Source organism: Excalfactoria chinensis, chromosome 1 (assembly GCF_039878825.1).
Source record: "Excalfactoria chinensis isolate bCotChi1 chromosome 1, bCotChi1.hap2, whole genome shotgun sequence".
NCBI classification, from domain to species: Eukaryota; Metazoa; Chordata; class Aves; order Galliformes; family Phasianidae; genus Excalfactoria; species Excalfactoria chinensis.
The window spans coordinates 27,624,163-27,648,635 of NC_092825.1; the positions used below are offsets into that span (position 1 = coordinate 27,624,163).

At 40.0% G+C, this 24,473-nt stretch overlaps 1 protein-coding gene across 3 annotated transcripts in view; it reads left to right on the forward strand.

Moving 5' to 3' along the window:
• Positions 1-15,588, forward strand: part of PDZRN4 (PDZ domain containing ring finger 4) — a 236,303-nt gene extending 220,715 nt beyond the window's left edge. For 2 of the 3 annotated variants that reach the window (XM_072338668.1, XM_072338677.1), the window contains exons 8-10: positions 1,555-1,656; positions 5,063-5,179; positions 13,402-15,582. In XM_072338668.1, coding sequence (XP_072194769.1) covers positions 1,555-1,656; positions 5,063-5,179; positions 13,402-14,928 — 1,746 coding nt within the window. In that variant the 3' untranslated portion in view covers positions 14,929-15,582. Of the gene's footprint in view, positions 1-1,554; positions 1,657-5,062; positions 5,180-13,401 lie in introns of all 3 variants that reach the window. The other variant, XM_072338687.1, reaches the window with a different exon arrangement.
• Positions 15,589-24,473: the final 8,885 nt, after the last annotated feature.

Sequence of the window (24,473 nt, forward strand, 5' to 3'; positions counted from 1 at the left end):
TTATACTGAGGCTGTGAGCAAGGCAGAGTTGTGAACATGGGGCATTTGCTGGGGGCAGCAGATGCTATTGCTTACAGCTATAGGGGGATAATGTTTTGTGCATTTCTCACAAAACTACAGTGGATTTCCTCATGAGGCTGTAACTGTCCTCATTCTTACAAACATCACACAACCTCTCCAGTCACCTTCACAATCCTCTTAGAGATCTCAAGTCTGGATATTTCATGTCAAATATTATGAAGCCAAGGGAAAGGAATTTATTAGGACAGTCCCAGTGAAACTTGCCTAAACTTCTGCTGGTTTTAGCTGTGAAACTCCAGTCTAACAAATGGTATTCTCAGAGATGCGATCTCCATGACTGAAGTCCTGCTCATTCCACTGGTATGCAGCCAGCAAGGCTCTGGTCTCAAGTTGGAAAAGGGCCTGTTGCCCAGCTGAGCAGCCACTGTAGCTTGGGATGTTTGGATAAGCTGGAGATCTGCTCCCAGCTCTCAGTGGCTATGTTGCAGCACTTTGGGTTATGGCAGGTCTTTGTCACCAAAGACTTGCCTGGTCTTCTACAGACCATTGTTACCCATTTGTGTAACCTTTGTAGTGTTTACTCATTGCCAGTTGGATGCAGGGTTTTCTTTAATCTGAGTTAAAGCTGTTTTTTTGTGTCTTAATTTTCAGGCTTACGCACACATGCAGAACTTTACTTTTCAGACAGGAAATTCTTGCTGCTTACAAGAGATGAAGTAGTGGGCACAGTACTGTTTGCCCCCAAAAGTTCATATCTTTCCATCTTCCCATTTTGTTTTCATCCATTTTCAAACAGACTATTTTTTCACTACCACAATTGGAATAATCCACTTCTTTGGATTCGGACAAAACTAAATATGTAAGGAAGATACAATTTGCACGTAGTCACCGTCATGTCTGTTTGATGAGGTGACAGAACAGCAGAAAGGTAGCAAGAACAGCACCTTCTTATTGGAGAACTACTTCTATTTTGATTATCCTCTGGCAAGGGGGATATATATGTTTTGTGTGGTTCTGGATACTAATCTATCCACACAAATATAAAATGATTAAATGGAGCAGCAATAAGCAGTGGCCTGTAAGTATTGCCTGGCAAGAGATAATGCTGCAGCTTCCTAATTGGCCCTCTACATGCACACAGTGTGACTGATTTCAGCTGCAGTATTACCAGTCTTGCTTCCACCAGCACTATTATCTCAGAGTGACACTTCCATTACTCTGAACGAAGAAAGATGAACGTCACCTGTCAGGGGCTGGTTAATTGTGTTGCTAGATGTATGTTACCAGGGCGCAGGTTGGACATTTATGAACATAACTGCTTCCTCTGATGTCCGCCATCCTTCAGCGATCGATACAGCTCTTACAGTAAGCGCATAATTGAGTGAAGGCACTTACCACTGAGGGGCTGAAGATGAGCCCGTTGTGCGAGTTTCATTGTCCATACATTCACTACAAATGAGCTGATATTTGCCCTTTATTGTGTGTTGCTTTGTGGAAATAGAAACTAATGTGCCACTTTCATTTGTTTTCTAGATTAATGGGCAAGATGTCCAGAATCGAGAAGAGGCAGTGGCATTGCTCTCCAGTGATGAATGCAAGAAAATTGTGTTGCTGGTTGCAAGGCCAGAACTGCAGGTTAGAGTAAATACATGCACTGAGCCGGGATCTGGGTTATCCTGTATGTTCACCGTCACCATAAGTAACAAACTGCTGGGAAGGAGGAATGCCAAAGTTCCTAACAAAAGGAGGAAAAAGATATTGCAGAGCTTTGCCCCTTTATAGCCTACAGAGGAAATATTGTGATATTGCCAGGGCTTCTTTGCCCCAAGCTAAGCAATTTTTTTTTCAGCAGACAAAATAAGTAGGTATACAAATAAAGCTGACAGCACTAACATGATATTAGTAAAATATGAAGTAGAACTTGAAAACTATATATTGCTTGTTTGATGATTCTTAGTTGTTCTGGCGATAAACTTCCTATGCTTACCTTAGTCGTTTATACAAGCTTACTTAAAGCTGTAGTTTTTCACTGGTGATGGCTCTTTTTATTCCATGCACTTGTAAGCAACTATTCATTTATGTACCAGTTATGGAAATTTCACTACAGTACCATTCAGCAGCTCTGGATCTGTTTTCAGAGTACCCTGGTCACAAAAAAATGCTGTTACATTACAAATTGTATCTCAGGAGGTGCTTTTTCAAAAGCTTTCAGAAATGTTTCAGTGGTGCTAAAAATAAAATTTTGCCATGCCAAGAATATTTTATATCATTGTAGGGGGAGGTGTTAGGTTGATCATCAAACTAAAGGAGAGGTAGAGTGGAAGAAGAGTATTGTTTGTACTTCCCTTTATATGCTGTTTTTAAGCCACTGCAAAGGAAAAGAGACGTTATATTGTCACTGTACTCTACATCTGTCAGCAGTTCAAACAAAGTTGGTTATGTTACCATTTGTCTCTCATGCTATTGATCTGATATTTCTCAGTTTTGCTAGCTGCATACTCTGTTTAAATTAAATTGAGTAAGTGTAATTCAGTGCTACTTGGAATCTCTACTTCAGTCCAGTAGTTTTAGTACATAAGATTCACAATTTCAGCATTTATTTCCTTTATGTTTTTCATCAATCTAAGCAATTCCCATAAAGATGGTGACGTATTGTACAGCAAAAAAAGGAGCAGTGTATATTGTGAAATTTTAGCTCACATTGGAAGTTGCTGAAGTTTTAAAGACTTTTTAAAACGTTATTTTTTTGCTTTTTCACTCAAATTTTGTTGTTCTGTAGGGAACAGAAACCCACCAACTAATTAAGAGCATACTCAGGGAAAGTCTGTTCTCTGTATTTATTTAGATTGGTTAATGTTAGAAAAATTATATTGATATGACGTAAGGAATTACTTTCTCATAACATTTTTGCTTCCTGTACTGATGCTCCTTCCATATCACAGGACACAGTGTTCTTTGTTGTTTTTTTTTGTTGTTGCTGTTTATTGTTTCTATTTATTTTAATTTTTACATTCTGAGTACATATTTATGTAAAACAGAAGAAACAGCCATAGTATATCAGATGTCAGTCTTCTGCAAACCTATTTCAGCTAGCTGTTTTGCTTTGACTCTGGCAAAAGATAGCAGGATTAAGCAGGCTTTTATTTTCAGATAGAAAAAGGTATTGTCAGTATTGCAGTCTTGAAGGCTGACTGCTAAGTGCAATCAATGGGCCATAGGGAAGAAAACCTTTTTTGGCAATTTATTTGTGTGGTGAATACTGATGGATAATTAAGTTTTGATGCATATCACCAAAGAGGTGCCTAACCTGTTCAATATTGAAAAAAAAGCATGAGCAGTGAATTCACATGTGTATGGGGCACAGAATTAATGTAGTGCCCATGTATGCTAAAGTAGAAATGACCTTTATGCTAAAAGTGTATCTTAAGGATTCGCATTAAGTTAAATTCACAGTCTGCCATGATCAAAGCAGCAGATTTACCCAAGTGAGATCCATCTTTCATCCTCCAGATTTTGTTATCTTTGCAGTTTCCTCAAATGTAATAAATTAAGCTGCATTCTTAATATTAAGAAGGACTGTGTTCCTGCTTTCCTTGATAGAAAGAGCAAGTGAGAACAGTAAACAAAACTAGTGGTCAATACTAGATGTTTCAGAGAACAGTCTCTAAGTCTCATTAAGGACAAACATAAAAATATCATGCTCCCCACTCAATACCATGCCCCCCCACTCCAATGAAAAAAACAAAACAAAACAAAACAAAACAAACTCCTTCCTTCTAATTTTGGGCTGTTGAAGGCTGACTTTGCCAAGAAAAACTTCAGAAAGTTTATGTTTGGCAAAAGCACATTAGACTTTTAGGAAACAGTGATGCCCTACCAACATTCAAGTGTAAGTACCACACAACACTAATCACTCTCAGTGTAGATTTGAACTACCACTTGCTGATTTGCTTAAGTGTGCTTTGATGCAGTGGTGGCATTTCTGCCAGAGGTGGTGGCCTATGTTGCACTGATCTGGCTGCCTTGAGACATGAATAGTTGGCATTGTTGTCACTGTCTGGTGCTTAGGAATGTGCCGTCCTTTTGTCACCTTCCTCCTCCAGTTCTTTCACCAGTGACAAAACAATAAATATTGCCTTCTGCTTTTTTCCCACCATCACAGCCTTTACAAGAGTGTCACTGACTGGTATTTTCCCTTTCAGTGCAGTGCACCATCTGGTGAGGGATTACAAATACAAATGGACACACGCCATATACACATAAGCACAGTGAGCAAAATGGGGAGATAAGCATTTTAGGGCAGGGGTGCTGGTTTTGTTAGCGTAGAAAGCTGTTAAGGGGGCTAATGAGATGTGGAGAGAGGGTATACTGACTAGATGAAAAATGCAACATTCCCTCCTATCCTTTTGCAAGATTGTCTTCAAATGTCAAAGAACTACACTTAGGGAAAGCACAAACAGATAAGGGTTGTTTCCAGGCACACTGTAAGGACAAATATAACTACCCTTCCAGTTGCCACATCTGCCTATTGCCATCCTCTCTATGTATCTTTGCCTTGAAGATCAATGGAGAAATTGCAGTAGAAATGCAATGCAAGGCTGTTATTGAGAGTGCAGCACTATGGTACAGCACTGGGGTGGAGGCTGGTGAGAGAAAGAACCTGGCTGTCTCATGGCCCTATTAGTAATGATGCCGCTCTATCAGTGCTGGGGCTCTCAGCGGTAATGAACATGACAGCTTCAGGATTGTGCACTGTGCCTTTCATACCTTTTGAAAAGAAAAAATGTCTGTGCTGTGCAGTCTCCTTCATTATGAAAGAAAATCAGTCATACTGTTTCAAGAAAGGATAAAAGGCATGAGAGTCCCATTTTTTATCTTTCTTTTTCTTCTTCCTTTTTTGAGAAGCGGACTCCTACCGCCTGGCTTTCTGAAGTGAATCATTATGATAAAAAGAACTAGTCAAGCACTGCCATTTGGGTTTACCCTATTTTAGCGTGTGTCCTTGCTGACATAATATAATGTACTAATGTATTGTTTGCAGCTGGAGGAAGGGTGGCTGGATGATGAAAGGAATGAATTCTTGGAGGAGTTGAACTTGGAAATGTTGGAAGAGCAACATAATGAAGCGATGCAGTACACAGCCAATGAGGTGGAGCAGGTAGGACTGCTACTAAATGTGTCATTTGAAATTTTGCTGGGTATACTTCATACTAATAGAGAATGAAATAGTACACTGTTAAAAGCAGTCAAAAGCTTTGGCAGAATTTTATCTCTAAAATGCTCTGAACTATGCTATGCTGTAGGTAAAGCAGGGGGGAACAAAAGATATTGGGGCCAAGTATGATAAGGTAGCAAATGATTTAGGAAGCTCTGATAAGCACAGATTTCTCTCTCTTTCTCTCTCTCTCTCTTTTTTTTTTTTTTTTTTTTTTTTTTTTTTTTTTTTTTTTTTCCTGGGCTCTCCAAATAATATTTATCACTTTCTTTACTTCTCAAGTGTTTGGGCTTTAAGTTGATGAATTAGTGGATTGGATCAGTGTGACTTGTAGAGCTGTGAGCTGGGATAGGTGCCACTCGTTTTGTACACACACAAGATATGAGCCAGCCCACATAACATGAATCATGTATGCTAACTTACAAATGAGATGGAAGAGGTGTTTAAAAGAAACAACAGGTGTTTTGGTAACACAAGTGTATTTTTCTTACATCAGCAGTGCACTGTTTAACATTTGTTTTGTTAATGAAAACAAAGACGCATACTGTTAACATAGTCTCAGATTGGTGCTATCCTTTTATCTGCCCATATGCGCTGTTAGCGCTGCAGCCCTCAGCCGTACAGTTTAATCAAAGGATCTTCAATAAAACTGTACTTAATTGTGAAAGGCATAAGTGACCCTATCTGTTCGTTCCTGAAGCAGATGATCTGTCAGCATGGACACCCATGTGGAGCCAAGGACATAATATCCCACATCTCCTATCTTCTGCATGTATGCAGCTGGGTAGAAACTCTTTTTCTAACCACAGAAATTTCCAACTTGAATTTTTTTCCCTGTTTTCAATTGTTTGAAAGCAAAGCCTGAGGCATTTTCCTTTGACTTTGAGAGCCTTTCTTCTTCTGGAAACAAGGGAATTTATTTTGTGGAATCATAGGATATCCTGAGTTGGAAGGGACCCACGAGGATCGTTGAGTCCAACTCCTGTCTCCACATAGGACCACCCAACATTCAAAACTTGTCACGTCTGAGAGCATTGTCCAAACTCGAACTCCTACAGCTCTGTGCCATCCCCATTGCCCTGGGCAGCCCATTTCATGCCCACTGCCCTGTGGTGCAGACCCTTTCCCTCACCCCCAGCTGCCCTCCCTTGGCACAGCTCCATGCCGTTTCCTCAGGCCCTGTCGCTGTCACACAGAGCAGAACTCAGCGCTACCCCTCCGCTCCCTGTGAGGAGCTGAGGCCACCATGAGGGCTCCCCTCAGCTCCTCTCCTCTGCACAGAGCATGCCCAGGGACCTCAGCTGCTCCTCATACATCTTGCCCTCTAGAATCTTCACCACCTTTGTAGCTTTACTTTGGATATTTGCTAGTAGTTTTATGCCATCTTCATATTGTGGAATCCAAAACTGCTCACAGTATTTATCTGATGGAAGACCTGGCTTCACATCCTGCACAGCATGGTCCATGCTGGGGATTTGAACTTGTTTCTAGCCCATTTCATCCCTACCTCTCCTTCTACCTTGATGCCGTTGATAACTCCCGTTAAATCTATTCACTTTACACAAATTAAATATTAATTGGGACAGAAACACTGATAGAATAGCTAGGCAGTTAATTCTATTATCTGAAATATGATAGATCAGATTGCAAATCCTTGATCTTACAAGCATTTAATTATTCACACAAAGTGGAATAACTCCACTGTCAGAGGTGAAGGGAGCCTTACAATGGAATGTGCAATGGCCTTTTAGTTATGATTCCCTTTTCCAGGCAGTGATCCAAGTCTTGCTTTCCCAGGTTGAATGTGCTAAATACTGCACTGCTAACCAGTCTGGCCTGAGATTTGGTATCTTTTTAAATTTTTTTTTAACAAGAAATTGTAGTTTGAGTACCCAAAGGTTTCCTGTCAGAAAGAACACTCATTCTTTGCCAAGCATTATGCTTTGTGCAGAGATATTTTCACTCTCTTCTGAGGAAAATTCTTGAGCAGGTCTGCTATCAACCCCTTTTTAACCCCTGGCACAACATTCTGGGGCCTCTGAAATTGCAGTTGTGATTTTCCACTCCCAGTGTCTTTTCAGACTTTGTTTTTTTTCGCTAGATTTGGTTAGTGTTCATTACTGAATGGTGATGTTCTATGTGTCGGTTTCATCAAACACTGTGAGATTATTTTTTTTCCCATTGAGGTCTTAGACCAGGAATATTTTTCCCCTATTGAGATATTATTTTATGGGAGAAGAGAGCTACACTTGAAAAGATTATGGTCTGTAAGTAGGTGTCTGACATTGCATTGCTTGAAGTAATTCTAGGACAGCCAGACAGTTCTTTGCCCTTCTGATGAGTAATTGAATCAACCAAATGCAGCTAGATGTGTAATGGGGCGTTAGTAATTTGTGACAGCTGCTGTCTCTCCAGACTCTATGTAGTGACTCGGCAAGTCAGAAAAGTAGTTCTTTACTCCTTTCCTAGCCTTGTTAGGCCAGGAAATCAAGCAGTTTCCTGAGGTGAATCATACAATACACTGGAGCAATGAAAATGCTCGCATTGTGGCTGCAAGTGGCCGAGCTGAGTAGCCTTAAGCTCCTTGGTTGGCCACAGAGATTTTGCTGCAACATTAGCCTTAATTTTTGTGAACACAGTCTTCTGGTTTCATAATCATTGGCCATTGTGAATCTTATGATCTGCAGGAATGAAAGCATATAGTCACAGGCTATCCTTCCAAATATGAATCCTTTTTTATCCAACCCCATTTTAACATGTGCTATGAGGTGTCAGAGAAAAAAATTGGTACAGTTTGTAAAAGAAGAACGGTATAGAATTAAGTGGATAGTTGTGTCCATTTTGTGGTTTTGAGTCACTCTGTAGAATTTAATCAAGAATTGTATCTTCTTCAAAAAACCTAAAGGAAATATGTAATTCTTCATTTTGTAGAATTCATTTTATTCCTTCCCCATTAGAACATCGCAGCCCATTGTGTAGCAGTGATAACTTTGATATGAATACCGTACATTTGCCATACAGAAATTCTTATCAGTACCATGGAATATATCAAAACCTATTAAGAAAAGAAAGAATTGGATAAAACAATTCATTCCAGTTCATTCAAAGCTGACTTGCAGTGAAAATGTTTGGGGGGAATTTTTTTATTTATTTTTTTTATTTTTTGTGTGTGTGTGAGAGAGAGAGGTCTGTTTCAAAAGAACAGCATTGTTTGCAGAAGAGCATTTTACCTTCTAAAGCACAACTGAAATCAATTCCAGTCTTCCCCTGTGATGGGTGTATCTCATGATTAGCCTGCCACTGGAGATTCCTCTCATTGTGGTCAGCCTCCCTTTTCTCTCTTTTACTCTCAGACTGACCAGGGAGTTCAGGCTGATTAAAAGCCTTGACTGAATCTCATTGCTTTCAAACTTCAGTAGCAGCATGGGCTTTGAATCACAATATGCATCCTAAGTGGTAAAATGAGAGAATAGAACAGTGCCTAAATTCCTGCAAGATTAGCCATTTTATAGGCATGAATGCTTGCTGGAGCATCTTTTGTGGTTCATTTATAGTTTGATTGTACACACTGCCAGGTTTGCATTCTCATTATCTGAGTGCTCACTGCAAAGATGAGGCCTAAGGATTCCTTTGGTATTTCAGACAGAAATAATTGTACCCCAGATTGACAATGTATGTTTGAAAACAAACACTTTGTTTGGAATAGACAACATAGACAAAAGCAGCACACTGGTAATTGAAGACCATCCTATGGTTTCCAAAAGGGACTTAACCTGAAATTAGGCTTGCTACCTTTCAAAATAAAATGGAAATAATCTCATATTGCAAATGACTGCTCAGCCTGCACATGTTCAGGGTCTCTATCAAAGATGACAAGTCCAGAACAGAAAAGCCAGGGACTATCTTACATAAATCACAGAGGAATTCTGTGAAACTTTCTCAAAAACATGCAGAAACTTTCAGTTTTATTACTTGAACTAGTTGAATGTATCTATTTCCTGGAGAAAAAATTAACGCATTTTCAGTGTCTGCTTTAGACTGAGAAGAATCTAAACAGACACTTGTTTCTTCTTGACAGGGAGAGGAATCCAGGGTGACTATCTTCCATTCAGGTGTCTGTACAATAGACACTTACTTTTGATCAGGTGAATCCCACCCATTTGATTTCCAAAGTTGTATTTGACTTTAATTACATCTTTTGTAAGTGTGTGTTGATTATGCATAGTAGATGGCAATCTATTATGTTCACTCCATCTAGATCACGTGGAAGTTGTAGGAGCAAAATTTAAATTGTTGATTAAAGTGGTATAGAAAATGAGCCCCAAATTCTGTAAGTGTTGATTGCATGAGCCCATACTGTAAAGTTTCTTTAAATGCTTGCTCAAACAGATACATCAAAGGATTTTTCAGATATATCCAAACATCTGGTGGTGTGGCACCATGCTGAAAATACCAGAGGAGTCTCTGTAGTAATATGATGTGGCTCAGCACCTGGCAGCTGTATAACTTTTCTAACACAACATGTATAAGCCACTCTGAAGTGTAAGCTGAGTTTTGTCACATAAAAACAAACTGTGTTATGTTGCTCCCCTTCAGTGTTAGCAAGTGGATATTGGCTATCCTCCTTCACTGGTGATCTGCTAGTTATGGAGACACTGAGGCAGGCACCCAAATTGCTAGTTATTCTGCAGCAAGGCCATCCCAGGGTCCTGTGAACTGACCTTGCATCTGTCATTAAATATTCTCCAGAGCAGTAAGAGCCGTGGGTGACACTGTGTAGTATAGATGACTCAGACTGTGCTGAAAAAAATTGAAAACAGAAGACATGAATACAAGCTGGAGAAGCTCCAAAGCAGGCGAAAGAGGGGACCAGAATAGTTTATATAGCAGCACTCATTTGGAAGAGGTAAATAGAAAAAAAGAAAAAAAAAAAAAAAAAAGGAAATTAAGTACAAATCTCTGGTACTTCTGATGAATGCCCCAGACACTACCTTGGTTGGATTGCCCTTCTTTCTGATTGCCTTGGATTTTCATAAAGAATTTGATGATAGGCAGTCAGTTTTTCTCTGTGTAAAATCTGAAATTTTGTAACTTAAAAACAGCTGATGACTGAAGACTTGCAATCCCACCATTTCTCCAGATACTCATGAAGAGAGAACTAAATTGTTACAACCGCTTTGGAAATATTTAATGAGCCTTAACAACAACAACCAAAAATAAACTGCTGCTTTCTCACAGCAATGCACAAGTTGAGGAAAGAAATATTAGATAAATGAATATAATTAGTTATTGCTGAATAATTCTGCAATACTTAGTTATTTAGAGTGTTACTAGTTCTATTCTTCATATCTCTTCTTCCTCCAAAAAGATACCCTTACATATAAGTGGCTAAGTGGAACGATCTGACAGCATCTCAGACGAAGGAAAAATGATGGCTGCTCCAAAAGTAATGTCTTCTAGTTTATTATGTCGGTGGTTTGGCAGTAGAGGTTGAATCTTACCACTAATTTTCCATTACAGTTTGTTGCTTTGCAATAGAAAGCAGCAGAGGGGAAGTCTGACAATATGTGGTATGACACAGAGGTGCTTATGAAGCAAGAGTGTGTAATTGAATTCATACATGCAGAAAAAATTGCACCCATTGACATTCATTGACTCTTGCTGAATAATTCTGGAGACCAAACAGTGCATGTGAGCATAGTGAGTCAGTTGGTGATGCATTTTTGCAGCGGTGACAGCAATGTGAAAGACAAGCCATGTTCCAGACAGTCGTGCATAACTGTCATACCACAAAATGAGGAGCGTCTTGATCAGCTCATCTATGTGAATCAGAGGGAACCATGCTCAGATCTGAATATCAGCTTCAGTGCATTGGAATGGTGGCAGCATTTGAATGTTTCAAAGTCAAAACGGCACTCCATTGAGTGTCAACATGTGAATTCCCCATCAAAGAAAGCAGCCCTTGGAGGATGGGTGATGTGCAGTGTCTTTTGGGATAAGTGAGGAGTGATGCTTCTGGATTTCCTGAAATGAGTACAAACCGTCGGCTCTGACCACTACATCATAGCACCGACTAAGCTGAAGGTTTGAACTTCCAGAGTAAGGCCAGAGAAGAAGCCAACCATTCTCCTGTAACAGAGTAAAGCCAAGTCACAAGACTGTGAAGCACATTGCCAGTCTTGTCTGGACTATCCTACCACACCTACCATATAGTCAATATTTGGTGCCCTCTGGCTCCCATCTGTTTGAGCTGATGAAAGATGGAGTGTGTGGGCAGTATTTTCCTAGCAGTGATGCCATCATAGCATCAGTGAAAAAGTGGGTCACCTCCACTGGTGCAGAGTTTTATGAGTGTGTCATTCAGACTCTTAATCTTTGCTGGCATAAATGCACAGCTAATGGTGGTGACTGTTGAACAATATTGTTTTGTAGCTGAAAATCTTCTCTATCATATAGTATTATTGTGTTCTTAGTATCTGTTGTAGTATCTCTGGAAATTAGTCAGAGGCAGTACTTCTGGGGAACCTACATATGTGCCAGTAAATTTTTAAACATTTGGCAGGTATAGCACCCAAAAATGTATGAGAATTAAACACCTGTGTGTTTTGTTATTAGTTGTACATTGTATGTACAAAATGATGAGTATGAACTCCTTGCTACTACTGTGAAGATAAATATTTCTTTTCAAGTATTTTCTGAGAACACATTGCTAAAACATTCTTTCAGAGATTTTTATCTGGCCCATTACAGACACTAGATTATCTTTGTGTTGTTTTCTTCAATATTTATCTTATTCCACTATTACTTTGTACTTGGGGGTGGAGGTTATCTTTGTTTTCCTCAGACTAGGCCATTATTTTTTCCTTGTGACTGAAGAAAAGAAACCAGCTGAAAGGTGTGTGATCATGGGGTACACAAGAAGAGAAAGGAGAAGACAGAAGATACGTTTTCATCCTGTTTTACTGTCTGTCAAAGGAGAGAAAGGGAATTATGGCAGTGTCCTCTTTGAATTTGTTTCCTTTCATTGGGTGCTCTGTACATTTTTTCTCCCATAATTATTCCTACCATTACACATAATTATGCAATTATACCTCCTGAAAGAAAAAAAGCATTCGGTTGATACTATATGCACTTAGGTTTGGTGAATAGGCCATATAAATTGCACTCTGGCTTATTACTCTCTAAGAGGAGCAGAGGGAAATTCTTTTCATATCCAGTTTGAAAAATAAAAAGCATGTGTCTCCTCAGAGAGACATTATTTCACATTCTTTGAATTAAAAGAATATGAATAGGTTAGGTACAGTGATTGGGTGTTAATTAAAAAACAACAGCTTAAAAGCTTGACATCATGCCCATGGCAAGCACTCAGTGTTGTTGTATGCCTACTGGTAAAAGGCTGTTTTTATTTCTAAGGAATATAAACTCCAACTAGGGAATAGAAATGATCTCCAGGGATGCACAAGAGAGAGAGGTCTACTTGAGCAAAGTCTAGGAATTCAAAATGAACAGTTTTTCAGAAAGAGTACTGAATGCAAGAAGTACGAGAGAGGGACACTGAGGGTGTTGTAGAACATGCTGACCTTCTGCTGTCTTCCATGCTGCCCATCTTCATGGAGCATATAAAGAGTTGCCAAGTTAAAAAAAAAAATAAAAAAAAATTCCACTGATGAAAGTAGTCTTAAGTAGTCTTTTCATACCCTCATAGGTTGCACTGAGCATTCCTTGGCTGATTGCTCTATTTTTATTTCTATTTTTTAATTATTTTTTCTAAGTGATATCAGCACTGAAGCTTTTTTCCAAGTTTGGGAAGATCTCAGCTCCACCAGTCTCTGGCCATTATCCAGAATCAAAAACAGTGCACCATCTGGTGATCATTATCTTTAAGCACTGCAAAGAGGTGGCTTAGCTAGAGAGGAAAATGTTTCTTTCCGGACTTCAGAAAATATGTCACTAGTGCTGTAATTCATCTGCTTCTCTCAGTATGGCCATCACAGCATGACTGTCAGAAATGTTTCAAAGCCATGAGCAGTAGGACTGCTGTTTAGTGATCTCTTTTAATTCAGTTTAAATCAGACTCCAGCAGTTTAAGCAAAACAGAGCTGGAAAATATTCTCCTGTAATGTGATCTGTATTTGATAATCACTTTGATTTGCTTATTCTTTTAGCCAAAGAAGCATGAAGAGGAGGATGGAACAACAGACACTGCAACCTCATCATCCAACAATCATGAGAAGGACAGTGGGGTGGGACCTACAGATGAGAGTCTGCGTAACGATGAGAGTTCAGAGCAAGAAAATGCACCTGAAGAGCAGAACGGTGCAACTCTGCAGAGCAAACGAGAGCTGGGTCATAGCCAAGACACATTAGGAAGTGTTGAGCTACAGTGCAATGAAAGCTTTGTGTCAGGGGAATACATTGAATCTGATTTCATTGGGAACCCAGAGGAGGAGTGTGAAAGATTTCGACAGCTGCTGGAACTGAAGTGCAAGATCCGAAACCATGGGGAGTATGACCTGTATTATTCAAGCAGCACAATAGAATGCAACAGAAGAGAACAAGATGGAGTGGAGCATGAGCTGCAGCTACTCAATGAGGAGCTAAGGAACATTGAACTCGAATGTCAGAATATCATGCAAGCTCACCGGCTCCAAAAAGTGAGGGATCAGTATGGAGACATTTGGGCTTTACATGATGAAGGATTCAGGAATTATAACACCAGCATAGACGTACAAAGAGGCAAACTGGACGACATCCTGGAGCACCCTGAGAAGTCCGACAAGGACAGCTCCAGCGCCTATAATACAGCTGAAAGTTGCAGGAGCACACCCCTGACTGTGGAGCGATCCCCAGACAACTCGCTCCAGAGGATGATCAGCATCACCAACAGGAAAAACCTGAGAAGCACAATCGTGGCTAATCAGTCATCCTCAGGACAGAGCAACAAGGAAACAATCTCGGTCAAAGCCAAATCCACTGAGCAAAACAGCACTGCTGAAGGCACAGTGCTGGCATCAGAAAACAGCAAATTCACAGACCAGGAAAAGCAGAGCAGCGAACACATTCCCTACCTGTCCCCATATCACAGCTCTTCTTACAGGTATGGGAATATACCTGCTCACGCCAAGCATTATCAGAGCTACATGCAGCTGATCCAGCAGAAGTCGGCTGTGGAGTATGCCCAGAGCCAGCTCAGCCTGGTGAGCATGTGCAAAGACTCACAGAAATGTGCGGAGCCCAAGATGGAATGGAAAGTGAAAATAAGGAGTGATGGGACAAGGTATATCACAAAGAGACCAGTTCGAGACAGAATCCTAAAGGAACGTGCCTTAAAAATTAAAGAAGAGCGCAGTGGAATGACGACAGATGATGATACAATGAGCGAGATGAAGATGGGTCGCTACTGGAGCAAAGAGGAGCGGAAGCAGCACTTGGTGCGAGCCAAGGAGCAGAGGAGGCGAAGGGAGTTCATGATGCGTAGCAGGCTGGAGTGTCTGAAGGAAAGTCCGCAGAGTGGCAGTGAGGGCAAAAAGGAAATTAACATTATTGAACTAAGTCACAAAAAGATGATGAAAAAGAGAAACAAGAAAATCTTGGACAACTGGATGACAATCCAAGAACTGATGACACATGGTGCTAAATCTCCAGATGGCACAAGAGTGCACAATGCCTTTTTATCAGTTACTACTGTATGAACGCAGCTTCTTTCAGAGAGTGTACTACCAGTTTAGGTAGAGTACGATTGCCTCGTTCAATGTGGCATTTTTATATATTTTGTGACTGTTTATAGTTTGATCTTTTTTGTAAGCAAAATTACCTGGTAATTTTTCATTTGTTTTTCATATAACGGTACCTTCTTTATCTGGCAGTCTTTCTTTATCCTGCAATATATTCATATTACTCATTTGTAGAAAAAGAAAAAAAAAAAAAAAGAAAAAAAAAAATCAAAACATACAAACAGAAAAAAAAACGAAGAAACCAATTAATTTCTTAACCTTCTACATATCCTGAATTGAGATCTGGATTTATTTCTCTAGTTTTCTTTTTTCTACTTTAGTAACAATACCAAAACAAAATGCTTTATATTGTATCCTTGGCTTAACAAGTGGTTGAAGTTTTACATCGTAGATTGCGTCTGTTTATAAATCATATGCCACATCCCATCTTATAGATAAGAACATCCTTTTTCCAACAACGCATTGTACAGTACATTTATTCTATAAACTGCAATTGTATTTGTCCAAGTAAAGTGTAGATGGACAATTCTCCTGTGTTCTGTATTAGCATTGGTCATGTAGCTAGGCAGTCTGTGGCAATTGTGAAGATGAAAGAGAAATAAATTATTGCTTATCTTTAAGAAAAAAAAAGACGTGAAAAGTTGTTTGATTTCAATTGACTGTGTGCCTTTAAAGGATGATTTATTTTCACCATGCCTGATTTTTGCAGCATATCTTTCAAGAACACAAGACATGATTCCATAGACTAGTTCTTAGGACTTAGCTTTTTAGAACACATAGGAGCGAGATGCTCTGTCTGGCTCTCTGGCTTTTTCTCACCTGCTATTATTAGTCAATTGAATAATTGTATAATACATTGCTGTGCTTTATGCCGTTGGGTAGCTATTTTGGAATTTTCCTGGCTGAACCTGGGATTTGTTCTACATGTAGAAAATGTAAACAGCACATGGCTAACTTTTAGCCAAATCTCATGCATGAAAAGTAACAGTGGTCATCACTGACATTTTCATAGAAAACGAGTTAAGAAAAAAATAGAGAATGAATGAGTTAATAAAGGAGTTAAGACTTTGATTTTGTTGCTGAGGAGCTAATGAAGAAGTTAAGCAGTTTTGTTGCTGAGGAAGGCCCAGGTAGTTTGGAAGCACCCCAGAGGCTGGCTGGTGATGGAGAGTAAGGACAGCTGTCTGCTGCCCAGTGGAGTCCTTGTCTTTCCCTATGGCAAAGGTATCTCATCTGCCAATGTGACATTGGGACATCTTCTGAGCTGCTGCTTCAGGCAGCCCAGTGAGTCACAGCAAACAGAAGTGACTAGTTCTGGGCAGTTAGTGGGGCCTGGAAGCCTTTTGCTCAATACCCCTATTTTTGTTGTCCCAGACAATGCAGTTCTTATCTGATATGCATTCAGTAACAGGATTAGGTGCTGAATTCTCTTGGCATCAAGCTTTAAAAGATATGCTTAAAGATGCAGAAAGACACATTATTCCAAAGTCTTTAATTCTGGAAATCAGTCATTTGTTTTCTAATGGCTTTTGGCATCAGTAGGCATTGGCAGTGCTATCTGCATCTCTAAGCACATAAATACCATAAAATCACTACTCCCTGAGTGCTTGGGAAAAATATGCCACTCACAATTCACAGTTTGATAATCAGAATACTCTCCATACCAATCTCAGGAAAATGCCATTCTAAAACCTCTGCTAAATATACAGTTGTTCATATGTAATGAAGAATACTTCCATTTTTTCTTATTACAGTAGAAAATTTTTAGAATCCAAGAGCAAATGGAATTGCAGGGTGATAGTAGAGCTGTTTCAAGGGTTTGTTACTGGACTGTCCCTCCAGCAGACCCAATAAGCTGTCTTTGACTAGCCTGAGTCATCTAGAAAGATATGCTTTCTTCTTTTGAAGACATCAAAGCATGGAGATGTCACCATTTCCTTTGTTGCATTTCAATAAAAGCACTTTTAAAAGCAGATCTTGTTCCTAATCAGAATTCAATTACCATCAGCTCCAGATAATGGTTATTGCTATGCCTCTGTCTTAAATGCAGGACTTACCGTTTTCTCCCCATTACTAAATCATAAGTCAGAACTGCTCTGAAACAAAATATTACATTGGCCAAATTCAGAGAAAAATGGGAATCTTCAGAAAATGTAGTCACTAATTTATCTCATTGAGAAATAAATTGGAAACTTCTTGTCTAAATTAGAGATGAGATATAGCTGGATGGGGGTTTCAGGTAATAGAAAGTAATTAGGGGGGGAAATATTTATAGAGATGATATAACAATATGTTGTAAATGGAAATGCATTCAAATCTGAGGAGCTGTTCTGTTGAAATTCAATAATAGACAAAGCAAAGACTGAGCGGTGATAAATGATATTTTATTCTGGGAGGGAAAAAAGAACAGTAAAATCATAGGGAGTAAATTGTCAGTTTAGATAACTGTACAGGAGAGCAGCAAAATGGAAAGAATATAAATCCATATTAACTAATGCATCAAGAAAATATTAATATGACCCCCTCCTCCCTCTTTCCCTCACCCAAAAAAAGCATTTCCAGGCCACTGTCAGAGCTATAGAGCCCACCGTGAAGCTGAGGTCCTGCTGAACCCTCTTGGTGGCAAGTGGACACTGGTTGCCAGAACTGCCATCCTCTCCCTCCTTCTCCACATGTCCCCACCCAGTCCTTCATTTGGCACTTTTCCTCCTCTTTCTTCTCTACTAGGCCTTAGCAGTGTTTATTAAGCAATGTTTCCTTTCTTCTCTAAGCAGTCTTTGGGAGAAAAAGTGTTGATTTGTGCCCTGATCAGCGTCTCAATCAATTCTGGAAGTACAGGAAATAAGCACGCGGCTGCTGTGCTGAGTTGCAGTGCTGCCTGTGGTGGTGATACAGGGACAGAGAGGCAGCCAAGCTGCTCACAGCTGGCAGGACATTGTGCTCCTTCACCCCAGCATCTTTCTACCTGCAAAATTCAAGGTTGTTTGTCCTGTATATATTTTTTTCCACATGCAGTAACTTTCAATGAGGAAAATAACATTTTAGCACTGAGGCACATTAAAGATGAAGAAATGAATGTATATTGTGTTGCCTTAAATCTTTTAGTAATAGTGTCTTATTAGTTGTGAGAATGAATGTATTTACCTATTTTTGTGTAATGGGACATAAAACAGAAAAGCTTTCCAACTGGAACAAGACCAGATCTTGTCAAAGAGGATTGCTTGCAGCTCTAGGACAGAGCAATAGGCAGTGAGGAGACGCATAGGTGTGTTATCACAGCTGGGGAAGGAGTTAATATCCCACTCATCCCTCTCCCAGAGCTGATGCCCAGCTGAGACCAGTGGGAAGTAACTCGTCCCAATAAGCCAGCAAGATAGCCCAGTAAAAAGAGTTCTCTTGTGTCCCTTGAAAACTATACTGCCGCCATGAGTAAGGTTCGAATTTCTGGGGTTACTGGATCTTCCTGTCTGGTGTAAGTACCCTTAAAGAGAAAATTATGTTTTTAGTATGCCCATGTCAATAAACTAAACCTTCTGAGTCAGGCTATTGTGTTTTTTGAAAGAAAGAAACTGCTAACATGTCTGAATTGAATGCAAGCAGAGATGGAAACTACTCTTTGCTTAATGTATTGCCTTGCCACAATAGGGCTCAGAAGAGATGATACAGCAATGTTAGCATTACGTTCTGAATAGCGGGGACTGAATTATTCATTAATACAGTGATGGCTGACTCTCCTTTTTCTTTCTTTCTTTTTTTTTTTTTTAAACAAATGTCTTATATCCAAACTCCATTTCTACAAATTACACGGCAGCATCCTTGCTTTGTGACATGGCTACTTTGCTAAAATACCTCCTGGCTCAGGACTGGAATTGCATTTGTTTTACTTAGGTTCTTAACTGATAATTGCAAACATGTGTGTGCTAAGTGATCTATTAATACCCATTTTTATGGGCTTACTGCTTAATTTAGGGCATTAAATGCTCTCAAGGAGTCAGAATAAAATGTGATGTGATGTGGAGTAGTGTTTGGCTAAAGCAAAACAGAGCAGCTGTTGTAAACCAGTGGTGGTGTGCTCTGAGAGAGGCAGGTTGGGTAGCTGCTGGAGAAGAACATTCATTTTAGAGAGATCATGAGCAGGCTTTTTCTTTCAATGCCTTTGCTCTAAAACATGTTTCTTTGTTTAAAGAGGAGCATTCCTCTTGGAATGCTATTGGTGCATTTGTGAGGCTAAGCACTCCACACTTTGTTACAGATAGCTGCATCATGTATAGGCTTTGCCTGGGTGTTCTGACATCACTAATCTCACTTGAATATGAGTTCCTGCACAGGCAGCTGACAGTCTTTGGATCATAGTTCTGAGACTGGCACAACCTGGGAATGTGGTGTGTGGGTGGCAGGGCAGACAGGCCAAGTGCAGTCCCTGAGCCTTCCCTGGGAACCAGTGGATTCCTGCCCTCCTGAGGAACGGCTCTGGCTCCTGCTGCCAGAAGGCAGCCTCCTGGAGACTGTCTCACGTACCATCCTCTGTGTAGTAGATGTGAGCAGTCCCCACTTCCATGTTAACTGTAAAGTAAAACTGACAGCTAAGTTACATCCAGATTGACGTGCTGCATTTTACACTCACTAGTCCATAAGGAAGGACAGAGCATAGGACTGAGTCTTCACTAATAAGTCTCATGCTGATATTCCTCACTGAAAGCTTCTTTCTTCAGCAAAGATACAAAGGTGACCCATGAAAGCAGTATCTTCATCCCAAAAGCCAGAAGTGACGGTGCCATCCAGAATATTAGTGGTGTTTCAACACAACATGATCTGGGATATATTCAGGGGCCAAGAAAGGGGCATCAGCAGCATTTCACAGAAAAAAAGACGCACAATGTGAAAGAGTCATTCAAAACTGATGGATGCCTCCTCCCAGTATAGACTACTTCATAGCGCAGTTGTGAACTTCTAACTTGGTGAGAGTGTGTGCATTTGGATTTAAAATTTGTCTAGAATTTAAATTTCTTGGCACTGTAATCTCATGTTACATTTTTAAGTCTCCTTGCTTCCCTTTCTCCCTTCTTCAGCTTAGGAAGTTCCGCACGAATGTGCGCAAGAACTTCTTTACAATGAGGGTGACGGAGCACTGGAACAGGCTGCCCAGGGAGGTGGTGGAGTCTCCTTCTCTGGAGATATTCAAGACCTGCCTGGACACCTACCTGTGCGACGTGGTGTAGGGAACCTGCTTTGGCAGGGGGGTTGGACTTGGTGATCTCTAGTGGTCCCTTCCAACCCCTACAATTCTGTGATTCTGTGATTCTTCCTTTCCCCTCTCTTACTATTGTTTCCTCTTTCCTCTTAAAATCAGGACATTTTGAACTTGAAAGATAATAAATATTGGAGGGGGAGCTTTCAGGAAACGATTAGTTCTTTTCCTCATAGATAACTTACCAGCACAAATTAAACTACTTGTCAGTGTGGAACTGTATCTTTTCATCTTTAGTCAGTTTTTCATTATTTGGTTCCAAACCTTTCCAATGTCATTTGCAGCTCAACCTGCTAAAGTGCTGCAAATGTTTTTTGGTGATACAGAGTGCATTTTTAAGCCCTGGAGAAAAGGAAGACCTTTTAAAATATATGCTCCCTTGTTTGTGAGACAAAGAATAAAATACACAATGCTTATTAACTCAAATGCTTTGACAAAGACCCTCCCCAGCCTTTCTGTAGGCTCCCTTCAGGTATTGAAAGGCCTCTATAATGTCCCCTCAGAACCTTCTCCAGGTTGACTAGCTCCAACTCTCTCATCCTGTTCTCATAGAGGAGGTTCTCCAACCCTCTGATCACCTTTGTGGTCCTCCTCTAGACCTGCTCCAACAGCTCTGTGTCCTTCTTGTGTTGGGGGCTCCAGAACTGGACAGAGTTCTCCAAGTGGGGTCTTGCAAGAGCAGAGTAGAGGGGCAGAATCATCTTCCTCAACCTGCTGGTCACACTTCTCTCAGTGCAGCCCAGGCTACGGCTGGTGTTCTGGGATGCAAGTGCACACTGCCTGCTCATGTTGAACCTTTCATCAGCTAACACTCCCAAATCCTTCTCCTCAGGGCTACTCTCAACCCGTTCTCCACCCAACCCGTATCTGTGCTTGAGATTGCCTCAACCCAGGTGCAGGGCCTTACATTTGGCATTGTTAAACTTCATAAGGTTGACATGGACCCACCTCTCAAGCCTGTCCAGGTTCCTTTGGTTAGCATCATTTCCCTCTAGTATGTCAGCTGCACCACTCAGCTTGGTATCATCTGCATACTTGCTAAGGATGAACTGTCCACGCTGCCTACAAAGATGTTAAATAACACCACTCTCAGCACCAATCCCTGAGAAACACCACTCATCACCAGTCTCCACTTGGACATCCAACTATTGACTGCAACTCTTTGAGTGTGACCATCCAGCCAATTCCTTATCCAGTGAGTGGTCCATCCATAGAATCCACTTTCTCCAGTTTGGCAACCAGGATGTCATATGTTACAATGTCACACATCCTGGTAGATGACATCAGTTGCTCTTCCTTTATCCACTGACACTGACCACATACTGTGGCACTTGCTCTTCCTGTAAGCGTATAACTTATTGCTGGGTGCTAGGAGCAAGTCAAAACCAACCCCTGGCTCCAATCACAAAAAAATGAAAATGAAAGCACAGAGAATTTTAAATATGAAGTGAATATAGGAACTCTCATCTTGACAGTGGATAAGAAGCCAAAAAAAGAAAATTAAAATTGCATGATGGAAGATGAAAAGGTTGAAGTCACTGTTTTGACTACTGGACCTTGCAGGAAAGATATTTGAAGAATGAATGAAATAGAAAGTTAAGCAGGCGAATATCACATAAAATTTACCACAGATCAAAATATTACTTTTTTGCACTTCAAAGGCAACCCTCATATTTTCATAGGTTATTTAACCCCACTGGCAATCTCTGCAATGCATAAATATTTTTGATGGCATGCAAAGTGTCTCTTAATGGTGTATAGATACTGTATAGTGAGCAAGTTGAACAGTATAAATATTCATGATAGCAAAGATGCTGTCAAACTCTTGAGTTGAATGATATGAAAAATTAAAATATGAAAAGAATATTCTGTTTTGTTGCCTCCTTTTTCTCCCCAACTTTGGCAGCTGGCTGCATGATCGGGGTAAAGAAATACCCCTGGAAGATTGTGTTTTGGTTCAGGTACAGGGAATTCAAATGAAAGCTCCTCAAACTCGACAGTTTAATTTACTTCTCTTAAGCTCTTTAATACCAAACTTATCAGTTCTCTCTGTTAGGCATTAACTTGTTAAATGAGTCTTAATTATACATAAGCAGATGGAGATTTGAATTAAAATTACCTTACACTCGAGTGGCTTTAGTTCATTATAACATATCTTCCTCTTAATCATTTAGGCAGTCTCATCATCTTTCATATAGAAAGTTATTAAAGTATTCCAATTTCCATATTTCTTCAAATACATCCACTATTAAATGGCACGTAATACACATTAGTTGGTGACTTATACCATGCAATAGTTAGGGAATTATTCATGTCAGTAACAATTTTTATGCTTTTATGTCATCTGTATCATTTTATTTTAAAGGGTTTATATATAAAAAATACCTCATATTTTACCTCATCTCAGTTTTCAGTGCAAGGTTGAATGCATTGCAGTTTTTGCTGACGTGAAAAGGAATAACATCCCCTTTAGTTTTTGTGCTCATGCTAACTGTGAAATGGAAGTGGATCTGAAATGACATCCACTCCCAAATGTGTAGAAGTTCCCAAATGATTTGGAAGGAGATAAGATTGAAGGAAAAGACCGTTATTCTTGTTTTCTTTTATATTGCTAAAAAGCTGTCTTCATCTCTGGATTCTCCAGCACCAAGAAGAAAATCCTCAGTGTTGGTCTGTCCTCCAGAATTAAAAGAAGGTTTTGCCTAAAAGGAAAAAAAATATGTGAAGATCTTGCAGACTTCAGTGGGTATCACCTCACCTAACTTCTTGCCCTCAAAGAAATAGAGAAGAGGCACCTGCAATAGACATCTCCCTCTGTAGGATGTCTCTGCCATGGAGCAAAATAGTCCAGCTAGCTCTGACTGAACATCTAAGTTTTGCATAGCTTTAGTCTTAAAATACATTAGTGCCCTTTCCTCTCTTACGGACTCCTGAATGCATATGCTGAGAGAGGTATGTGTCCCTTTTAGACAGAGCAACACCAATCAATTTAATCAGCCTTTGCTATGTACCTCCTGGGTACAATCATGAAAGAATTGGACAGAAAGTGTCTTTTTGGTTCCAGTATGCAATTTAAAGTCATTCACAAAGGAAAGACCAGTGGGACTTTTAAAAGACAAAAGTCTCCAATATCCCCTGCTAAAGGCAGTAAACTGTTCTCAGCATCCCTTTAGCTAATATGTTAGCCTGCTACCTTCAGTGTAAAATAATGGACCTATAATACAGAAATAACTATGCCTGCTGGATGATGGACAATAACAACTAAACCAAAAGGCTGAGTCTGTACTGGCAGACACTGCAGACATCACTGAACAAAGAGACAGAATTATAAAAGACTTTTGCCAAAAATGGACACTGCCATTTATGTGTGCATTATTTAAGAGGAAAGGCACTGTGTCCTGGGAGCCACGATGAGATGCTTAGATCATAGGGCCATCTCAGTCCCCAGCTCCTCCAGAAGCCCTGATTTACTTTAGGCAGTGAATTTGACATGGTTAGTCTCCGTGAACTCTGTTTTGCTTCCTTGAGAAAATGATAGTTCGACTTGTGGAAGTTCTGTGAGAAAAAACATCAAAGCTTCTATGGCCCCATGGAGCTGGAAATCTTGTATAAGGGCAACATATAAATTCAGCATGAGGACTTCCCTTCAATTGTCATTAAAAACCAACAAACCTGGCTTGAATATATATCTTACTTGAATTTTCTGTTCTTTTCTTTACAACTCTGAACGAACTGTAAAGATCAGCAGCATAAAATTGAGCAGGAGAACTCAAATTATTTGTTGAATTAAATGCTTCTCCAGTGAAATGTAAATGCTCTAGATAGCAAGCAAATGTGGCCTGCAGTCCTCTTACAAAATTGTCTGGTAACAGACTGTTATCTCTTGAGTCTTTTCCAAAAATTTTATCACAAAGAGAACTGGAAAGTTGCAAAAGGTCTGGCTTTACTCTCCTGAAGAGAGGTGTATCTGTGTTTGGTTCACCACAAACCAGGCCAAAGATGCATTGAAGCTTAGGCTACCATGTTTCACAAATACACTTTTTCGTGGAAAGAGTCATAAAACTATAAACTCCTCTGCAAAGCATGTCTGGATGTCTGGCTGCTGACACTCACTACATGCCCCTGAAGACTTCATTGCCCTGCAGAAAACAGCTGTGCAACTAAAGGCCTGGAAACAAGTGTGTTTAAACCAGGGTGTATCTTTGAAATCATTAGTGTTTCTGGTGGCTGTGCTGCAGGGCCCTGCTTTTATGAA